Genomic DNA, 21,675 nt, shown 5'->3' with positions numbered 1-21,675 from the left:
TGTTGGCACGGGACTGGAAACTTCCCCAAATCCACAGTGTCCCAAACTGTCCTGTGTCCGAGAGCTCCTCACCCTTGGAGCAGCCTGTCCCTCTCCCCCGTCACATACCCTTCACATGGAGCTGGATCGCAACCTGGCCAGTGAGTTTCCCATCCTGGGAGGTCACCTCACACGTGTATGTCCCACTGTCGTAAGGAAATAACTTCTTCATGTGAAGACCATATGGTATAGAGGCAATCCGATCATTATAGGGCCCTGTGAGAGAGGAACAGTCATCTCGTGTCTGAAAGAGATAAAGAGATGGAGAGAGAGAGAGAGAGAGAGAGAGAGGAGGGGAGAGAGGGGCATTCGGCAAGAGAGACAGGAAGGGAGAGCGAGACAGGGCAGAGAGAGACAGGAGGGGAGAAAGGCGGGGGGAGAGAGAGAAAGAGACAGGACGATAGAGATGGGGAGAGAAGGAGTCAGGGGAGAGAGAGAGAGACAGACAGGCGGGGAGAGAGAGAGAGAGAAAGAGAGAGAGAGATGGGGGAGAGAGAGACAGGGAGAGAGACGGGGAAGAGAGAGAGACGGGGGAAAGAGAGACAGGGTGAAGACAGAGGGAGACAGTGGGGGCAGAGAGATGGGGAGAGAGAGAGGAGGGGAGAGAAAGCCGTGGGGAGAGAGAGAGAGAGGTGAAGGGGGAGAGAGAGACAGGAGGGGAGAGACAGACGGGGGAGAGACAGACGGGGGAGAGAAAGACGGTCAGGAGAGAGGCGCGGGGGAGAAAGAGAGGTGTGGGGGGGGGGGGAAGAGAGAGACAGAAGGGAGAGAGGTGGGAGGGGCAGAGAAAAGAGAGTGAAAGAGAGAGAGGGAAGGTGGGGGTGTGAAAGTCAGTGGGAGAGAGAAATAGGGAGCTTGAGATGGAGGAGGGAGTGAGAAAGAGAGATAGAGAGAGAGAAAGGAAGAGAGACGGACGGAATGCGAAAGTGAGGGAGAGAAAGGACAGCAATGGAGAAAAAGTTGAGAGAAAGCCAAGAGGGATCGAATGAGAGAAGAGGGAGACACGACAAGAGAATGAGGTGTGTGTGTGTGTGTGTGTGTGTGGCGGGGAGGAGGGAGGGGGTTGTATGTAGGAACAGGGGAGGGGGGAGAGAGAGAGAGAGAGAGAGAGAGAGAGAGAGAGAGAGAGAGCTTGACAGGGCAGGAGAGAGAAAAGGGAAGAGAGAAAGAGACAGGGAAGGGAGAGAGAAAAAGGAAGGGGGAGGGGAAAGGAACCAAAGTAAAAAAAAACGAATGGATATAGAGAGAGAGAGTGTGAGGGAAAACAAGAGAGAGGGATGTGAGGGATTGAAAGAAAGAAAGAGAGAGAAAGGGAGATAGGGTAGAGAGAGTGAGAGAGAGAGAGAAAGACGTGACAAGGGGCAGTGACAGACAGAAGGAGAGTGATTACCCACAGACAGAGCTGGAGATAACAGCTTGTCCTGACCAGATGCCCCATGGATTGTGAAAGGATTGTGACAGAGACAGACTCACATGTTAGATGTCTGTCGAAGGCCAGTACATCCACAGAACCATCCGTTCGGATCAACCTCCAATTAATGCGAGCATTCATTCCATACTCAGGCGAGAACAGGCATGTAAGTTCAGCAGCTGGATGGGGGGGCAGGGGGAAGAGGGAGTGGGGGGGGTAGTGGAAAAGAATGATGTCACATCTGCAGAAGGGCAGCTCAGACTGATGTCCCATTGAGGGGGGCACAGTGGCTCAGTGGTTGGCACTGCTGCCTCTCAGGAACAGGGACCCGGGTTCCATCCAAACCTCGGGGGACTGTCTGTGTGGGAGTTTGCACATTCTCCCCGTGTCTGCGTGGGTTTCATTCAGGTGCTTCAGTTTCCCCCCATCGTGCGAAGATTACCCATAAATTACCCATAGTGTTCAGGGATGTGCAGGTTAGGGTGGATTGGCCATGCTAAATTACCCATAGTGTTCAGGGATGTGTAGGTTAGGGTGGATTGGCCATGCTAAATTACCCCATAGTGTTCAGGGATGTGTAGGTTAGGGTGGATTGGCCATGCTAAATTACCCCATAGTGTTCAGGGATGTACAGGTTAGGGTGGATTGGCCATGCTAAATTACCCATAGTGTTCAGGGATGTGTAGGTTAGGGTGGATTGGCCATGCTAAATTACCCCATAGTGTTCAGGAATGTACAGGTTAGGGTGGATTGGCCATGCTAAATTACCCCATAGTGTTCAGGGATGTGTAGGTTAGGGTGGATTGGCCATGCTAAATTACCCATAGTGCTCAGGGATGTGTAGGTTCGGGTGGATTGGCCATGCTAAATTACCCCATAGTGTTCAGGGATGTGTAGGTTAGGGTGGATTGGCCATGCTAAATTACCCCATAGTGTTCAGGGATGTGTAGGTTAGGGTGGATTGGCCATGCTAAATTACCCCATAGTGTTCAGGGATGTGCAGGTTAGGGTGGATTGGCCATGCTAAATTACCCCATAGTGTTCAGGGATGTGCAGGTTAGGGTGGATTGGCCATGCTAAATTACCCCATAGTGTTCAGGGATGTGTAGGTTAGGTGGACCAGTCAGGGGGAAATGTAAAGTGAGATGGAAGGGGAATGAGTCTGGGTGAGTTACTCTTCGGAGGGTCAGTGTGGACCTGTTCGGTTGAAGGGCCTGTTTCCACACTGCAGGGATTCAATGATTTAGAACTTCAATCCTCCAATAGTTCGCACTCAGTAGGTTGTTGGGGTGAGAGGAGGTTACAGAGATAGGGAGGGGTGAAGGGGCTGGAGGGGGTTGCAGAGATAGGGAGGGGGTGTAGGGGCTGGAGGGGGTTACAGAGATAGGGTGGGGGTGTAGGGGCGGGAGGGGGTTACAGAGATAGGGAGGGGGTGTAGGGGCGGGAGGGGGTTATAGAGATAGGAAGGGGGTGTAGGGGCTGGAGGGGGTTACAGAGATAGGGAGGGGTTTAGGGGCTGGAGGGAGTTACGGAGGTGGGGAGGAATGTAGGGGCTGGAGGTGGTTACAGAGATAGCGAGTGTTGGAGAGACAGAGGGGGATTCAGGGATACGGAGGGGTATAAATGCCAGAGGTGTAACTGAGAGCGTGATGGGGTGTGAACCTGTACTATTCCGGTTCCCTTTCACTAATCACATTCCATCCTTCACCAATGTGTTTGCAGCAATTGCTGCTCTCAATCCCCAAAGCAGGCTGTGCTCCTCCCCACCTCCCAATCCCACAATAGCCAACACAATGATGTGATACTTACACCCCCCAATAGGAACTTCCACCCTGTGAGTGTTGGTGGTCACATTGGCGCGTGTGTACTGAGGCACTGTGAACAGAGACAGGACACTGTTAGATGGACTGGACACAACTGATTCTTGGTGATATCGATGTAAAAGGCTCCAGCGAGGGAAGAGTTAATCTGTGAGCTGTTACTCCAGCTCCACCCATGTCCATATTAGCTTTTAGACCACGCTGAAGGCAGTTTCACTCAGAGAGGAAGAGACACAGAGGAGCAGTGGGAATGGGACAGGCTGGTAATCCAGAGTCTGAAGCTAATGTTCTGGTAACATGTGTCTCCATCCCACCCTCACACATAGTGACGTTGGAATGCTGCACCAGGGACAGAGCAGGGAACAGGGCAGTGGGCTGTAGTTAGATCACTGAGTGACCCAGACATAACCGTTCATCACCCAACTCCAATGGAAGGGAAAGGAGATATGAAAGGGAACTGGGTGTAAGATGGCTGTGAGAGGGACTGCCTGAGGTCACAGGTCACACAGAACATGAGAACCAGATTATATTTCCAACCAATGAGAGATACAGAGAGACAGGGACCGACAGAGAGAGAAAAGGAAAGACTCAGATAGAGAGCCTGTTCCAGACAAACAGATACAGACGTGGTGACAATCCTGGCTTGTCCTCACTGCTTTCTGCATTTCCGATCCAAAAACGATCCAGTAAGAGAGAAATAAACCATCCTGCTCACAGAAACACGTTGTGAAAAGCTCCCTCTACACTGTCCCCATCAAACACTACCAGGGCAGGGTTAGCAGGGGGTTAGATACAGAGGAAAGCTCCCTCTACACTGTCCCCCGATCAAACACTCCCAGCACAGTGACAGCACTGGATTAGATACAGAGTAAAGCTCCCTCTACACTGTCCCCATCAAACACTCCCAGGACAGGGACCGCATGGGGTTAGATACAGAGTAAAGCTCCCTCTACACTGTCCCCATCAAACACTCCCAGGACAGGGACAGTACAGGGTTATATAGAGTAAAGCTTCCTCTACACGGACCTGAGGGTAAAAGCTGAAACATAATGGAAACAGTGTCTTTGTGAACAGAGTGTGAGAGTGAAACATCAACTACAGGGAGGACAGGAAGACAGGAAGATAACGTGGCAGTGTGGGAGAGCAAGGGGATAGGAGGAGAAACCAGGAGAGAGGGACAGAGAGAAAGAGAGAGGGTCAGTCCTGAGGGAGGGCCGCACTGTCGGAGGGTCAGTCCTGAGGGAGGGCCGCACTGTCGGAGGGTCAGTCCTGAGGGAGGGCCGCACTGTCGGAGGGTCAGTCCTGAGGGAGGGCCGCACTATCGGAGGGTCAGTCCTGAGGGAGGGCCGCACTGTCGGAGGGTCAGTCCTGAGGGAGGGCCGCACTGTCGGAGGGTCAGTCCTGAGGGAGGGCCGCACTGTCGGAGGGTCAGTCCTGAGGGAGGGCCGCACTGTCGGAGGGTCAGTCCTGAGGGAGGGTCAGTCCTGAGGGAGGGCCGCACTGTCGGAGGGTCAGTCCTGAGGGAGGGCCGCACTGTCGGAGGGTCAGTCCTGAGGGAGGGCCGCACTGTCGGAGGGTCAGTCCTGAGGGAGGGCCGCACTGTCGGAGGGTCAGTCCTGAGGGAGGGCCGCACTGTCGGAGGGTCAGTCCTGAGGGAGGGCCGCACTGTCGGAGGGTCAGTCCTGAGGGAGGGCCGCACTGTCGGAGGGTCAGTCCTGAGGGAGGGCCGCACTGTCGGAGGGTCAGTCCTGAGGGAGGGCCGCACTGTCGGAGGGTCAGTCCTGAGGGAGGGCCGCACTGTCGGAGGGTCAGTCCTGAGGGAGGGCCGCACTGTCGGAGGGTCAGTCCTGAGGGAGGGCCGCACTGTCGGAGGGTCAGTCCTGAGGGAGGGCCGCACTGTCGGAGGGTCAGTCCTGAGGGAGGGCCGCACTGTCGGAGGGTCAGTCCTGAGGGAGGGCCGCACTGTCGGAGGGTCAGTCCTGAGGGAGGGCCGCACTGTCGGAGGGTCAGTCCTGAGGGAGGGCCGCACTGTCGGAGGGTCAGTCCTGAGGGAGGGCCGCACTGTCGGAGGGTCAGTCCTGAGGGAGGGCCGCACTGTCGGAGGGTCAGTCCTGAGGGAGGGCCGCACTGTCGGAGGGTCAGTAATGACGGAGTGCTGCACTGTTGAAGGGTAAGCCCATCAGAAATTACATCTTTCCCTCTCAATCCTTACTCCCATCTCAATCTCCCTCTCAAACCTATCCCCAGGGATCTCTCTTTTCACCTCCATCTGCTCTTTCAGTCTTTTCCATTTTGTCCTGTACCTTGCTTTCTCCATCCCCATCTCTCTGTCTCCCTGCCCCCTCCCCCTGTCTCCCTGCCCTCTCCCCCTGTCTCCCTGCCCTCTTCCCCCGTCTCCCTGCCCCCTCCCCCTGTCTCCCTGCCCTCTCCCCCTGTCTCCCTGCCCTCTCTCCCCTGTCTCCCTGCCCTCTCCCCCTGTCTCCCTGCCCCCTCCCCCTGTCTCCCTGCCCTCTCCCCCTGTCTCCCTGCCCTCTCCCCCTGTCTCCCTGCCCCCTCCCCCGGTCTCCCTGCCCTCTCCCCCGGTCCCCCTGCCCTCTCCCCCGGTCCCCCTGCCCCCTCCCCCTGTCTCCCTGCCCTCTCCCCCTGTCTCCCTGCCCTCTCCCCCTGTCTCCCTGCCCTCTCCCCCTGCCCCCTCCCCCTGTCTCCCTGCCCTCTCCCCCTGTCTCCCTGCCCTCTCCCCCTGTCTCCCTGCCCTCTCCTCCTATCTCCCTGCCCTCTCTCCATCTCCCTCCCTTCAGCGTTGGGCTCCCTCCATCAGTCTGACTCCAGTCTGACCGGTACTCACCTTGCTGTAACAGTAACAACAGCACCAGAAGCTGAAGGACACTGTGATTCTGACAGGGTCTGACCACAGCCATGTCTCTCCCTGCACTGAGACACCTCACCTCCACACAGGAAACCCTCCTGCCATTAGCTGCACCAGCCCCAAATCCTGCCCGCCTCTCATTGGCCATCCTGTTCACCTGGGCCCTCCCTTCCCACCTTTCCCATGTCCTTCCTCCATTGGCCGTCAGCACGGCCCATGAGTTGGCACTGGCTCATTAAGAGATTGGCTGAGCCAAATGGCTAAGGGGAGAGGGGGTGACGTGCCAAGAACGACACTTTGGATTGGTCAAGGCTGTCTCAGCCATGGCGGACAGTCTGAGGGGATTGGTCAACTGAACGGGCCACTTTAATTGGCTGCTGATCTGCAGGTCCTGTAATGGAGCCAATAGAAGTTTCTGGATTGTTCCTTATTAGAAGACACCTTTCTGAATTTCACTCCTGAATGTTACTCCATTTGCTAGTTCCTCACTCTCTTAATATCACAAAAGGTTCCAGTGAGGATGTGTAACCTGATTGAGCCTTTAGACTCCCACATGGGACTGTTCCAGCATTTCATCATCGAGTACAGGAGTTGGTTCATCTTTGAACTAGACATTGATGAGACCACATTTGGAATACTGCGTACAGTTCTGGTCACCCGACTATAGATAGGAGATGATTAAACTAGAAAGAGTGCAGAAAAGATTTACTAAGATGCGGCCTGGATTGGAGGGTTTGAGTTAAAAGGAGAGGCTGGTTAGGCTGGGGCTTTTATCCCTGGGGCGTCAGAGACTGAGGGGGCAACCTGACAGAGGTCTATAAAACCATGAGAGGCGTAGGTAAGGCAGTTAGCTTTCCCCCATTGTCGGGGAGTCTAAATCTAGAGGGGACAGGTTTAAGGGGAGAAATATAAAAAGGGATCAGAGGGGACAATGTTTTCATACAGAGAGTGGTGAGGGTCTGGAACTTTGTCGTGGAAGCGAGTACAATTTCATCATTGAAGAAACATTGAGACAGGGACATGGATGGGTTCAGGGGGGAGGGATATGGACCAAACGCTGGGAAATGGGTCGAGATTAATTGTGAACACGGGACAGTATGGGCAGTTCGTGCTGATTAGATAAGATTAAATTAGATTACTTACAGTGTGGAAACAGGCCCTTCGGCCCAACAAGTCCACACCGCCCCGCTGAAGCGTAACCCACCCATACCCCTACCCCTACATCTACATCTACCCCTTACCTAACACTACGGGCAATTTAGCATGGCCAATTCTCCTGACCTGCACATCTTTGGACTGTGGGAGGAAACCCACGCAGACACGGGGAGAACGTGCAAACTCCACACAGTCAGTCGCCTGAGGCCGGAATTGAACCCGGGTCTCAGGCGCTGTGAGGCAGCAGTGCTAACCACTGTGCCACCGTGCCACCCACATGGGCCCTGATGGGCCTGTTCCCATGCTGTAGACTCTGGATTATGTCTGTGCTGGCTTTTTCAGACACTCACTGACCTATACCTGTCCCCTGTAGACAGAGTCATAGAGACATACAGCAAGGAAACAGGCCCTTCGGCCCAACTTGTCCATACCGACCCAATATCTTCAATTAATCTAGTCCCATTTGCCAGTACTTGGCCCATATCCCTCTGAATGCTTCCTATTCACAAACCCATCCAGCTGCCTTTTAAATGCTTTATGGAGGGTATCACTGGCCGATCCACACTGATAGCCCCATCCCTAGCTGCCCCCTTGAGAAGGTGGGGGTAAGCAGCTTTCTTGGACCGCTGCAGCCCATATGTTGTGGGTAGACCCACAACACCCTGAGGGAGGGGATTCCAGGACTCTGACCCAGTGACACTGAAGGAACGACGATATATTTCCAAGTCAGGATGGGGAATGGCTCAGAGGGGAACTTGTGGGGTGGGGTGGGGTGGGGGTGGGGGGGGGGGGGGGGGTGGTGGGGGAGTGGTAGATGGTGTTCCCATGTATCTGCTGCCCCTTGTCCTTCTGGATGGAAGTGGCCGTGGGTTTGGAAGGTGCTGCCTGAGGATCTTTGGTGAATTTATGCAGGGCATCTTGGCGATGGTATACACTGCTGCTACTGCGCATCGGTGGGGGGAGGGAGGGGATGTTTGTGGGTGTGGGTCTAATCCCGCGGGGGGGGGGGGGTGGGGTGTGTGGGGGCTGCTTTGTCCCTGGATGGGGTCGAGCTTCTTGAGTGTTGTTGGAGCTGCCCCCATCCAGGGGCAAGTGGGGAGTATTCCCCTCACCCTCCTGACCTGTGCCTTGCAGATGGTGGACAGGCTTTGGGGGGAGAGTCAGGAGGGGAGTTACTCGCTGCAGGATTCCCAGCCTCTGACCTGCTCTTGTGGCCTCTGCATTTATATATCTATCAAATCCAGTTGTGTTTTTGGTCAATGGTAACCCCCTGGATGCTAATCGTAGGGGATTCAGTCATTGTCGTGGTATTAATAGTTGGAATGTCTCTTATTAGAGAGGGTCATAGCCTGGCATTTGTGTGGCACAGATGTTACTTGCCACTTGTCAGCCCAAGCCTGGATATTGTCCAGATCTTGTTGCATTTGAACATGGACTGCTTCAGTGTCTGAGGAATCACTGAACACTGTAATTATCAGTGAACATTCCCACTTCGGACCTTTTGATGGAGGGAAGGTCATTGATGAAGCAGATGAAGAAGGTTGGGGCCTAAGACACTACCCTGAGGGACTCCTGCAGAGATGTCCTGGAGCTGAGATGACTGACCCTCCAACAACCACAACCATCTTGCCCTGTGCCAGGTCTGACCCCAACCAGTGGAGAGTTTGCCCCCCCGATACCCATTGATTCTAGATTTCCCAGGGCTCTGTGATGCCACACTCGGTCGAATCATGTCAAGGGCGGTCACTCTCACCTCACCTCATGGTTCCCAACACCCCGATCAAATCTCTTTGGAACCTTCTCCTCCAAGAAAGACATTCCCAAGCTCTCCAGTTGATCCACATCATTGAAGATCTTCATGTCTGGAATGATTCCTAAGATCCTGTTGGATGTTTATGGTCATGGGTTCTGAATCTTTAATGGTGTTGGAGTTCTGCCCAATCTGATGGTGTCCACAGTATTTGTCAGGATATGTCAATGCAGTCTCCTGTCTGAGACCTCTGTGTCTTCTCTCCCTCCTGCGGGTATTCATTAATGGCCTCGATGGTACCTGTAGCCTGTAGACCATCCCTGTCTGAACAACAGCATCTTGTACCTAACGTTCCTTGGAAACTGAGCACGTGTGACCACGTTGCAGCTGTTAAAACCCCGTGTTGTCTCCAACATGCTCAATGCACCCCATGAAGTTAAACACAGACATCACACCCCCAGCGTCTGACTGAGTCTGGATCTTTAATGTCAGAGAGCAACTGTTAGACTCTCCCTTCTTGGAGCTGGTCCTGGCCTGGCACTCGTGTGGCATCAATGTTACTTGCCCCTTGCCAGCCCCAAACCTGCAATTGTCCAGATGTTTACTGGATTTCCACACAGTTTCAGTACAGATTAAGCAAACTCAATATTCTGCCACTGAGGAATACGTAGAACCACCACGAAGGGTACAGACAGGGCGAGAGGTCATTGCCTTTTCCCGAGGATGCGAGGGTTTCAAGATGAGGGGGGACATTTTTAAGGTGAGATTTGAAAAAAGACTCGAGGGGCAAATAGTTGACACAGAGGGCAGATGGTGTGCGGAATGAGGAAGGGGTGGGTTTGGACACAGTGATCCAAACATGATGGTGCTGTGGGACCAAGTGAAGCCATTTTGAACGGGAGTTTGCTCCATGTTGCCCAGAGACAGGGTGAAGAGCTACTTTAACTTGGCACCGTAACACAATGGTTAGCACTGCAGTCTCACTGCCCCAGGCAGCTGAGTTTGGTTTCAGCTCCGGTGACTGTCTGATGTGGAGTTTGCGCATTCTCCCCGTGTCTGATGTGGAGTTTGCGCATTCTCCCCGTGTCTGATGTGGAGTTTGCGCATTCTCCCCGTGTCTGATGTGGAGTTTGCGCATTCTCCCCGTGTCTGATGTGGAGTTTGCGCATTCTCCCCGTGTCTAATGTGGAGTTTGCGCATTCTCCCCGTGTCTGATGTGGAGATTGCGCATTCTCCCCGTGTCTGATGTGGAGTTTGCGCATTCGCCCCGAGTCTGATGTGGAGTTTGCGCATTCGCCCCGAGTCTGATGTGGAGTTTGCGCATTCTCCCCGAGGAGAAAGTGAGGACTGCAGATGCTGGAGATCAGAGCTGAAAAATGTGTTGCTGGAAAAGTGCAGCAGGTCAGGCAGCATCCAAGGAACAGGAGAATCGACGTTTCGGGCATGAGCCCTTCTCCAGGGCTGAAGAATTCCTGAAGAAGGGCTCATGCCCGGAACGTCGCTACTCCGGCTCCTTGGATGCTGCCTGACCTGCTGCACTTTTCCAGCAACACATTTCCAGCTTTGCACATTCTCCCCGTGTCTGCATTGGTTTCCTCCGAGTGCTCCTGTTTCCTCCCACAATCCAAAGATGTGCAGGTTAGTGTGGATGGACTATGCTGAATTACCCCATAGTGCTCAGGGATGTGTAGGTTAAGGTGGATTGGCCATGCTAAATTACCCCATAGTGTTCAGGGATGTGCAGGTTAGGGTGGATTGGCCATGCTAAATTACCCCATAGTGCTCAGGGATGTGTAGGTTAGGGTGGATTGGCCATGCTAAATTACCCATAGTGCTCAGGGATGTGTAGGTTAGGGTGGATTGGCCATGCTAAATTACCCCATAGTGCTCAGGGATGTGCAGGTTAGGGTGGATTGGCCATGCTAAATTACCCCATAGTGCTCAGGGATGTGCAGGTTAGGGTGGATTGGCCATGCTAAATTACCCCATAGTGCTCAGGGATGTGCAGGTTAGGGTGGATTGGCCATGCTAAATTACCCATAGTGCCCAGGGTTGTGTAGGTTAGGGTGGATTGGCCATGCTAAATTACCCCATAGTGTTTGGGGATGTGTAGGTTAGGGTGGATTGACCATGCTAAATTACCCATAGTGTTCAGGGATGTGCAGGTTAGGGTGGATTGGCCATGCTAAATTACCCATAGTGTTCAGGGATGTGCAGGTTAGGGTGGATTGGCCATGCTAAATTACCCCATAGTGTTCAGGGATGTGTAGGTTAGGGTGGATTGGCCATGCTAAATTACCCATAGTGCTCAGGGAGGTGCAGGTTAGGGTGGATTGGCCATGCTAAATTACCCCATCGTGTTCTAGTTTAGGTGCTTTAGTCAGGCGTAAATGGAGAATGGTGGGTGAATGTGTATGGGTGGGTTACTCTTCAAAGGGTCGGTATGGACTTATTGGGCCGAATGGCCTGCTTCCACACTATGGGGATCGATGTTCACCAATCGGAAACTGCTGGAGATGATCCAGAACGTTCCTGAGAGATGGCCTGAAATTTAAAAGAAGTACAGGAGGAGACGGCCGGACGGAGATGGGACACAGGACGTCAGCTCAAGACTCTTGAGGGGCAAACAATATCCCACAGGAAACACTGAGATATTAGTGCAGGGAGACACATGGCTGTTCAGCTTACACAAGGCGGGTTTATCGTGTGCACTGGCCAAGGGACGGGTAACGTAACAAGTCAAGGGAAGGAATTACAAGACTGTTGTGTCTTGTGGTGTTGTCACAGCATCACAGCTGAGGGGATAGAGCTCTCCTCCTCCATCACATCTCCGACCCCTTGAAGTATGACACTGTACAGGAAGCACACCTCTCTGTTGTAAAAGGAGCCCGTGCGTCTGCAATGCTCATCCCGAACTGATCGCCATTAAGGAACATCCGTAGAATCTGGGATACCACGGACCCCAGTTGTTGTTTTAACCCTACAAGGGACAACACAGATGTTTCTACCCCTGGTGATGTGCTGTGTCAACTCCCTCTGGAGTACTCAGACTCTAGGGGAATGTTTTTAATGGGGATGGGGGAGGGGGAGTAATAGATAAATAATCGATAAATTTCACTCTGTATCTAACCCTATGATGGCCCTGTCCTGGGAGTGTTTGATGGGACAGTGTAGAGAGAGAAAAGCAAATTACCTCCATCCCACACCAAGATGGCTTGAAAGCTCTTCACTTCTGTCTCAAAAAGAGGCCCGAACAATCTCCATCCACCACCACTCTCCTCCGCCTGGCTGAACGTGTCCTCTCTCTCAACATCTTCTCCTTCAACTCACCAGCTTTGACAAAGGATACGTTAGACTCGAAACGTCAGCTTACTTCTCTCCTTATAGATGCTGCCAGACCTGCTGAGATTTTCCAGCACCCTCTCAGTGTAGAGGGATCTTTACTCTGTACCTGAACCCATTCTCCCCAGACTCGGGGAGATTCAGATGGGAAAGTGTAAAGGGACACATACTCTCTCTCTAACCCAGCGATGGAGCTGTCTTGAGTATGTTTGATGGGGACAGGATGGGGAAGTGGGTGATTTAATCAATACCCAATCCCACACTGAACACGGCGGGATATTTAAAATGCTGAAGTTTCGAGGGAGCTTTACTCTGTATCGAACACCATTCTCTACCTGCCCTGCAGTTTTCAATAGGGATAGTGTAAACATGGGGAATCTGCTGAAATTTCAGCAGAACTGAAATAACGTGAGATGTGAAGTGACACTTGTTGGATGTTAGACTGAAGACAAGGTCAACCACGTGATCAAATGTTAAATTGGGAGCAGTAACACAAAAAGGGTGTGTTCATGTGAGAGATTGTTTGTGTGAATGCAAGAGAGGGATATGGACCAAGTGCTGGCAGATGGGACTAGATTAGTTTGGGATATCTGGTCGGCATGGACGTGTTGGACCGAAGGGTCTGTTTCCGTGCTCTAAAACTCTATGACTCTCGAGCTCACTTCTTGCTATCGATGTCACAAAAATGGAGCAGCTTCAATCACCTCAGTTCCTGCACCTTCCCCCATGCCCACCCACACACCACCCCCATCACTTACGTTTCACGTTGAGAGTGATTTCAGTCTCACCAAGGTGACTCCCGTCCTGGGTCCACACCATGCATTTGTAAATCCCACTGTCCCTTACCCTGGTCACGTTGATACGCAGACCCCAGGGAAATCTTTGGATCTGCTTTTTGTAATAAACTGAAAAGGATGGAGAGAGAACAAGAAGGAGGGATCCGCTGTTAACGGTGGCAGGAGATCTCAAACAGGTCCAGCAGCAGATTACATTCCACTCCTGCAGAGAGTGATTGAGTTCATCATTGTCTCTGAACCTGTTCAATCCTTCAGCAGAGAGTTGCTGGGGAAGTGAAAGGCCATTATCCTTAAGAACGGAGACAGTAACAATTGAAGTCACAATGATGTGCTGTCACTATCGCTGCCAGGGTCGGGAAAGCAACAAGGTCTGTGACAGATACAGAGGATCGGTCTCACTGTCGATCACACAACATACAGGGACAACTAGCCATTTGGATACCAACTGGTTCCAAGGTAGGAGACAATGGAGGCCTGTGACCAATGGTGTGCCACAAGGATTGGTGCTGGGTCCAGTGCTTTTCATCATTTATATAAATGATTTGGGTATGAACACAGGAGATATGGTCAGTAAGTTTGTGGATGATACCAAAATTGGAATGTAGTGGACAGCGAAGAAGGTTACCTCAGATTACAAAGGGATCTTGACGGATGAGCTAATACACTGAGAAGTGGCAAATGGAGTTTAATTTAGATCAAAGTGAGGTACTGCATTTTGGAAAAGCAAATCTTAACAGGACTAATACACTTAATGGTAAGGTCCGAGGGAGTGTTGCTGAACAAAGAGACCTTGGAGTGCAGGTTCATAGCTCCTTGAAAGTGGAGTCCCAGGTCGATAGGATAGTGAAGGCAGCGTTTGGTATGCTTTCCTTTATTGGTCAGAGCATTGAGTACAGGAGTTGGGAGGTCATGTTGCGGCTGTACAGGACATTGGTTAGGCCACTGTTGAAATATTGCGTGCAATTCTGGTCTCCTTCCTATCGGAAAGATGTTGGGAAACTTTAAACGGTTCAGAAAAGATTTACAAGGATGTTGCCAGGGTTGGTGGGTTTGAGCTACAGGGAGAGGCTGAACAGGCTGGGGCTGTTTTCCCGAGAGGGTCGGAGGCTGAGGGGTGACCTTATAGAGGTTTATAAAATCATGGGGGGCATGGATAGGATAAATAGACAAGGGGATTTCCCTGGGGTGGGTGTGTCCATAACAAGAGGGCATAGATTTAGGGTGAGAAGGGTAAGATTTAAAAGGGACCTGAGGGGCAACTTTATCACGCAGAGGCTAGTGTGTGAATGGAATAAGCTGCCAGAGAAAGGCTGGAGCAATGCCAATATTTAAAAGGCATCTGGATGGGTACATGTATAGGAAGGATTTGGAGAGATATCGGCCAAGTGCTGGAAAATGGGATTAGATTAATTTAGGATATCTGGCTGGCATTGACGAGTTGGAGCGAAGGGTCTGTTTCCGTCCTGTACAGCTCTATGACACTGTGTTGGACTTTAAAATCCCATGTTAACTTGTAACTAGGGCAACAAGGGATGTGATAAACACCAGCGATGGTACCGTCCCACGAGTGAGTAAAAGAATGAAACTTGCTGAACAATGAATGAGTGAACAAGATGTGCTGAAGGACAGCCATTAGTTGGGATGGATTGTAGCCTTTGAGAGAAAGGGGGATGTTTTCTCCAGTCTCACAGATACACTCATGGTTATGGTCACAGATGGAATAAAGTTCCCGTACTCCATCACAGCCAGGTCACCTGATGCATGGCACTCTACTTAAGGAAACTTGTTAACTCAGACATTTCATTACCTGAGCAATGTAATATTTTAGAGGTTCCAGGCAGCTGTGAAGCTGTATCTACAATATCCAGGCTCCATTTTGTTTTAAGGTTGGAAGTGACAATATAAATGGTGCCACATTTGGCCTACCATGTTGGCAGCTCAGTATCTCAGTGGTTAGCCCTGCTGCCTCACGGTGCCAGGGCCCTGCTGCCCCCCGCCTCCCACCAACGCCCCCCCCAACCTTGTGAGACTGTCCGCATGGAGTTTGCACATTTTCCCCATGTCTGTGTGAGTTTCTACCCGGTGCACCAATTTCATCCCACAGTCCACAGATTTGCATTTTAGGGTGGATTGGCCATGCTAAATTTCCCCATAGTGTTCAGGGATGTGTAGGTTAGGGTGGATTGGCCATGCTAAATTACCCCATAGTGTTCAGGGATGTGTAGGTTAGGGTGGATTGGCCATGCTAAATTACCCCATAGTGTTCAGGGATGTGTAGGTTAGGGTGGATTGGCCATGCTAAATTACCCCATAGTGCTTAGGGATGTGCAGGTTAGGGTGGATTGGTCATGCTAAATTACCCCATAGTCTTCAGGGATGTTTAGGTTAGGGTGGATTGGCCATGGGGAATACAGGGATGGGGATGGTTGGGATGATTTTCGAAGGTTCAGTGTGGAGTTGTTGGGCTGTTGGGCTACACTGTTTCCACACTGTCGGGGTTTTATGTTGTTGGAAACTCCCACAGGTTCCTTGGGTGTTATGGGAGAGGGAGAATGTACAGAGCGTGTCTCACTCTCTTACTGTTAAACAGCTCATTGTGGGTTCAGGGAGACCAACACGGAGGGAGTTATGGGAGAAGCATATGGACGGGAATCACGAAGGAGAACGACCTACCAGACAACTGGCCTTTGAAGTACACCATTTCTCTGGAACCATCTTGCTTTGTGAATAGCCACGCCACGTCAGGGTTAGGCCCAAAGTCAGGCGAGTGACGGCACAGAAGGTCAGCGGCTGGAGGAAGGAGAGAAGGGAATTAATATCACCCAAAGGCAATACAGAGACAATGCCGCACTGGCACCCAACACAACGGTAGGCAGGGGTGGGATGCCAGTGAGTTACAGGGTTACAGAGATAGGGAGAGGTATTGGGGCTGGAGGGGGGTTACAGAGATAGGGAGAGGTGGAGGGGCTGGAGGGGGTTACAGAGATAGGGAGGGGGTGTAGGGGCTGGAGGAGGTTAGAGATAGGGAGGGGTGCAGAGATTGAGGGGTTGGCAGAGGTTACAGAGATGGGGCTGTGTGCTGTGATCCTCACCAATATGGCTCTCTACCAGCACTCCCTCTCCCTCCTCCCCCCCACCACTCAAACCCTGCAATAGTTCTCACACCAATGTCTCACTTACGTGTTCCATGATTTATGGTGATGATGGGATTATCAGCGGTCACAGAGAAAGGTTCACTCGGAGGTGCTGTCAAGAAATAGAGGACTGATCTCAACAGAATGTAGCAGACACTTCAACCCTGTACTGTCCCTGTCCTGGGAGTGAGTGATCGGGACAGTGTAGAGAGGGCTTTACTCTGTATCTAACCCCGTGCTGTCCCTGTCCTGGGAGTGAGTGATGGGGACTGTGTAGAGAGAGCTTTACTCTGTATCTAACCCCGTGCTGTCCCTGTCCTGGGAGTGTTTGATGGGGACAGTGCAGAGAGAGCTTTACTCTGCATCTGAACCTGTGCTATCCATGTCCTGAGAGTGCTTGATGAAGAGGCAGCTTTTCACGATGTGTTTCTGTGAATGGGACCCCATCACAGTCTCAGTTACCCCCTCTGGAATTTATAACCCTCCGTATCCCTGAAGCTTCCTCTGTCGCTCTAACTCTCCCAATCTCTGTAACCTCCTCCAGCCCCAACACCCCCACCCTATCTCTGTAACCCCCCCCAGCCCCTACACCCTCTCCCTATCTCTGTAACCCACTACAGCCCCTCCACCCCTCCCTATCTCTGCAACCCCCTCCAGCCCCTACACCCCCTCCCTATCTCTGTAACCCCCTCCAGCCCCTACACCCTCTCCCGATCTCTGTAACCCCCTCCAGCCCCTACACACCCTCCCTATCTCTATAACCCCCTCCAGCCCCTACACCCCCTCCCTATCTCTGTAACCCACTCCAGCCCCTACACCCCCCTCCCTATCTCTGTAACCCCCTCCAGCCCCTCCACCCCCTCCCTATCTCTGTAACCCCCTCCAGCCCCAACACCCCCTCCCTATCTCTGTAACCCCCTCCAGCACCTACACCCCCTCCCTATCTCTGTAACCCCCTCCAGCCCCTACACCCCCTCCCTATCTCTGTAACCCCCTCCAGCCCCTACACCCCCTCCCTATCTCTGTAACCCCCTCCAGCCCCTACACCCCGCCCCCCTATCTCTGTAACCCCCTCCAGCCCCTACACCCCCTCCCTATCTCTGTAACACCCCTCCAGCCCCTACACCCCGCCCCCCTATCTCTGTAACCCCCTCCAGCCCCTACACCCCTTCACTGTCTCTGTAACCTCGTCCTGCGAAGGCCTAGTGAGTGGGAGCTATTGGAGGATTGAAGTTCTGAATCATTGAATCCCTGCAGTGTGGAAACAGGCCCTTCAACCGAACAAGTCCACACTGACCCTCTGAAGAGTAACTCACCCAGACTCATTCCCCTCCCATATTACTCTACATTTACAGCTGACTGATGCACCTAACCTATATATCTCTGGGCAATGTGGTAATTTTGCATGGCCAATCCACCCTAACCTACACATCCCTGAACACTATGGGGTAATTTAACATGGCCAATCCACCCTAACCTACACATCCCTGAGCACTATGGGTAATTTAGCATGGCCAATCCACTCTAACCTGCACATCCCTGAGCACTATGGGTAATTTAGCATGGCCAATCCACCCTAACCTGCACATCCCTGAACACTATGGGTAATTTAGCATGGCCACTCCACCCTAACCTGCACATCCCAGGGCACTATGGGGTAATTTAACATGGCCAATCCACCCTAACCTACACATCCCTGAGCACTATGGGTAATTTAGCATGGCCAATCCACTCTAACCTACACATCCCTGAGCACTATGGGTAATTTAGCATGGCCAATCCACCCTAACCTGCACATCCCTGAACACTATGGGTAATTTAGCATGGCCAATCCACCCTAACCTGCACATCCCTGAACACTATGGGGTAATTTAGCATGGCCAATCCACCCTAACCTGCACATCCCTGGGAACTCTGGGTAATTTATGGGTAATCTTCAGACCATGGGGGGAAACTGAAGCACCTGGAGGAAACCCACGCAGACAAGGGGAGAATGTGCAAACTCCCACACAGACAGTCCCCCCAAGAATGGGATTTAACCCAGGTCTCAGCCGCTGAGAGGCAGCAGTGCCAACCACTGAGCCACTGTGCCCCCCTCAACTGGACACCAATATGAGCTGCATTTCTGCAGATGTGACCTTATCTCTGTTACACCCCCTCCTGCTGCAGAATTTACGCGCCTGTTCTCACTTGAGGATGGAATGATCCCTGACATCAATTGGAAGTTGATCCAAACGGCTGATTCTGCCGATGTACTGGCCTTGGACAACAGTCTAACACGTGAGTCTGTCTCTGTCACAATCCTTTCACAAACTGTGGGGCATCTGGTCAGGGCAAGCTGTTATCTCCAGCTCTGTCTGTGACAATCGCACTCATTCTGTCTGTCACTGCCCCTTATCATGTCTTTCTCTCTCTATCACTCTCTTTCTCTCCCTCTCTCACTCACTCACTCTCTGCCCAATCTCCCTTTCTCCTTGGTCCCTCAAACCCCTCTCTCTGTTGTTTTTCCTCACACTCTCTCTCTCTATCTCCCTTCATTTGTTTCTATTTCGGTATCTTTCCCCTCCCCCCTTGCCGTTTCTCTCTTCCCTCATGTCTCTCTCTCTCTCTCTTCCATTTTCTCTCTGCTGATCTGTCGCATTCTCTCTCTCTCTCTCTCTCTCTCTCTCTCTCTCCCTTCCCCCCCCCCCCTCCCCTGCCACCACCACCAACCCCGCCCACCCTCTCACACACACCACATCCTCTTGTCTAGTCTCTCTCTCCTCTTATTTGATCCCTCTTGGCTTTCTCTCAACTTTTTCATTCTCACCGTCGTTTCTCTCTATCACTTTCGCATTTCATCCTTCTCACGTCCTCTCTCTCTCTCTTTCTCACTCCCTCCTCCATCTCAGGCTCCCTATTTCTCTCTCCCTCTTACTTTCACACCCCCACCTTCCCTCTCTCCCTTTCACTCTCTTTTCTCTGCCCCTCCCACCTCTTTCCCCTCCTGCCTCTCGCTCTCTCTCTCTCCCTGGCGCCTCTCTCTCACCCCTGCGCCTCTCTCTCTCCACTATCTTTCTCTCCCCGTCTCTCTCTCCCCTCCTGACCCTCTCTCCTCTCCTGCCTCTCTCTCGCCATCTCTTTCCCCACATCGTCTCTCTTTTTCTCTTCACCCTGTCTCTCTCTCTCTCTCTCGTCCCGTGTCTCTTTCCCACCCCCCCCCCCCCCCCGGCTCTCTCTCTCTCTCTCTCTCTCTCTCTCTCTCTCTCTCTCTCTCCCCCATCTCTCTCTCTCTCTCTCTCTCCCCTCTCTCCCTTACTGCTATCTTCCCCATCTCTGTCCTCCTGTCTCTCCCTCTCTCTCTCTCTCTCTCTCTCCCTTACTGCTATCTTCCCCATCTCTGTCCTCCTGTCTCTCTCTCTCTCTCTCTCCCTGCCTTTCTCCACTCCCGTCTCTCTCTTTCACCCTGTCTCTCACTCCCTGTCTCTCTCCACCATCTCCCTCTCTCTCTCTCTCCCCCCCTCTCTCTCTCTCTCTCTCTCTCTCTCCCTTACTGCTATCTTCCCCATCTCTGTCCTCCTGTCTCTCCCTCTCTCTCTCTCTCTCTCTCTCTCTCCCCCTCCCTTACTGCTATCTTCCCCATCTCTGTCCTCCTGTCTCTCTCTCTCTCTCCCTGCCTTTCTCCACTCCCGTCTCTCTCTTTCACCCTGTCTCTCACTCCCTGTCTCTCTCCACCATCTCCCTCCCCATCTCCCTCTCTCTCTCTCTCTCCGTGTCTATTTCTCTCTCCCCTTTGTCTCTCTCTCTCCCGTCAGTCCTTCTCTACCCCCTGTCTCTCTCTCTCTCCCCTACGTCTGTCTCTTCACCCTGTCTTTCTCCCCTGTCTCTCTCCCCCATCTGTCTCTCTCCCCCTCCCCCGTCTCTTTTCCTCTTCCTGTCTCTCTCTCTCCCCCCCCGGCTCTCCCTCTATCCCGCTGTCTCTCTCTCTCTCTCTCTCTCTCTCTCTCCCCTGTCCATCTCTCCCATCCTGTCTCTCTCCCCCACCGTCCCTCTCTATCCTGTCTCTCCCCCCTCTCTCTCTCTTTCAGACACGTGTTGACTGTTCTTCTCTCACAGGGCCCGAGAATGATCAGGTTGCCTCTATACCAAATGGTCTCTACATGAAGAAGGTGTTTCCATATGACAGTGGGACATACACGTGTGAGGTGACCTCCCAGGATGGGAAACTCACTGACTGGGTTGCGATCCAGCTCCATGTGAAGGGTATGTGACGGGGGAGAGGGACAGGCTGCTCTAAGGGTGAGGAGCTCTTGGACACAGGACAGTTTGGGACGCTGTGGAATTGGGGAAGTTTCCAGTCCCGCGCCAACAATTTTGGAGGTGGGACTGAATTAAGTTTGGTTTAAGGCATCCTTGGATTAGACACGGGGTTGTGGGTCAGCAGGTCCTGCAATGTGAACATACCCTGGTGTCTGTCCGACCGAGAGTAATGTGGAGGTCCCTCACAGTCAGGAAGTACCACAGAGTCTCACCGGGGCAGGCACTGAGTACAACCAACATCCTCTTTATCGTACAGTGGAGGTCCCTCACAGTCAGGAAGTACCACAGAGTCTCACCAGGGACAGGCACTGAGTACAACCAACATCCTCTTTATCGTACAGTTCGGACCAAGCACCAGGTTAGTCAGAGTTAGTCACTGCAGCCAGGAGGGAGATAGACAGGGACATCTCACCCTCTCAACAGAGCACAACACTTCATTAATGCAATAATAAAGAGGGTAGCACCCTCTACTCGCTGAAATTGAAATTGAAGCTCCCTCGATACTGTCCAGCCTCCCAGGACAGGGACAGCAGGGGTTTAGATACAGATTAAAGCTCCCTCTACACTGTCCCCCATCAAACACTCCCAGGACAGGGACAGCACGGGGTTAGATACAGAGTAAAGCTCCCTCTACACTGTCCCCGATCAAACACTCCCAGGACAGGGACAGCACGGGGTTAGATACAGAGTAAAGCTCCCTCTACACTGTCCCCGATCAAACACTCCCAGAACACGAACAGCACGGGGTTAGATACAGAGTAAAGCTGCCTCGACACTGTCCCCCATCAAACCCTCCCAGGACACGGGCAGCACGGGGTTAGGTAGAGAGTGAGTCTCCCTGATTACTGACCCCATTAAACTCTCCCAGGACCAGGACAGCACATGGTCTGATACATAATAAAACTCCCTCTACACTGCCAGAGTGTAAACGCTGAACATTGTGCCCTGTTGTGGCCCTGTTCAGTGTAATCTTGTGGGGAGTGAATTTGTTGTTACTGCTTACAGTCCTTGCAGCTTTCAGTTATGACCTGTTGATCATTGATAGTTTGAGCAATAAAACAT

General features: G+C 52.4%; 1 protein-coding gene across 3 annotated transcripts in view; it reads right to left on the bottom strand.

The window, feature by feature from the left end:
* The window catches only part of LOC140468599 (junctional adhesion molecule A-like), a 42,988-nt gene that overhangs the window by 9,844 nt on the left and 11,469 nt on the right, over positions 1–21,675 (bottom strand). The window contains exons 1-7 of one of the 3 annotated variants that reach the window (XM_072564697.1): positions 18,505–18,609; positions 16,361–16,426; positions 15,854–15,970; positions 13,142–13,288; positions 3,260–3,325; positions 1,513–1,629; positions 109–255 (exon numbers count right to left, since the gene is read on the bottom strand). In XM_072564697.1, the coding sequence (XP_072420798.1) occupies positions 109–255; positions 1,513–1,629; positions 3,260–3,325; positions 13,142–13,288; positions 15,854–15,970; positions 16,361–16,426; positions 18,505–18,529 (685 nt within the window). In that variant the 5' untranslated portion in view covers positions 18,530–18,609. Of the gene's footprint in view, positions 1–108; positions 256–1,512; positions 1,630–3,259; positions 3,326–13,141; positions 13,289–15,853; positions 15,971–16,360; positions 16,427–18,504; positions 18,610–21,675 lie in introns of those variants that run through there. The other 2 variants (XM_072564696.1, XM_072564698.1) reach the window with 2 other exon arrangements.

This window comes from Chiloscyllium punctatum, chromosome 47 (genome assembly GCF_047496795.1).
Source record: "Chiloscyllium punctatum isolate Juve2018m chromosome 47, sChiPun1.3, whole genome shotgun sequence".
In the NCBI taxonomy this organism is placed as follows: domain Eukaryota; kingdom Metazoa; phylum Chordata; class Chondrichthyes; order Orectolobiformes; family Hemiscylliidae; genus Chiloscyllium; species Chiloscyllium punctatum.
This window is presented reverse-complemented; position numbering and strand designations above follow the sequence as displayed.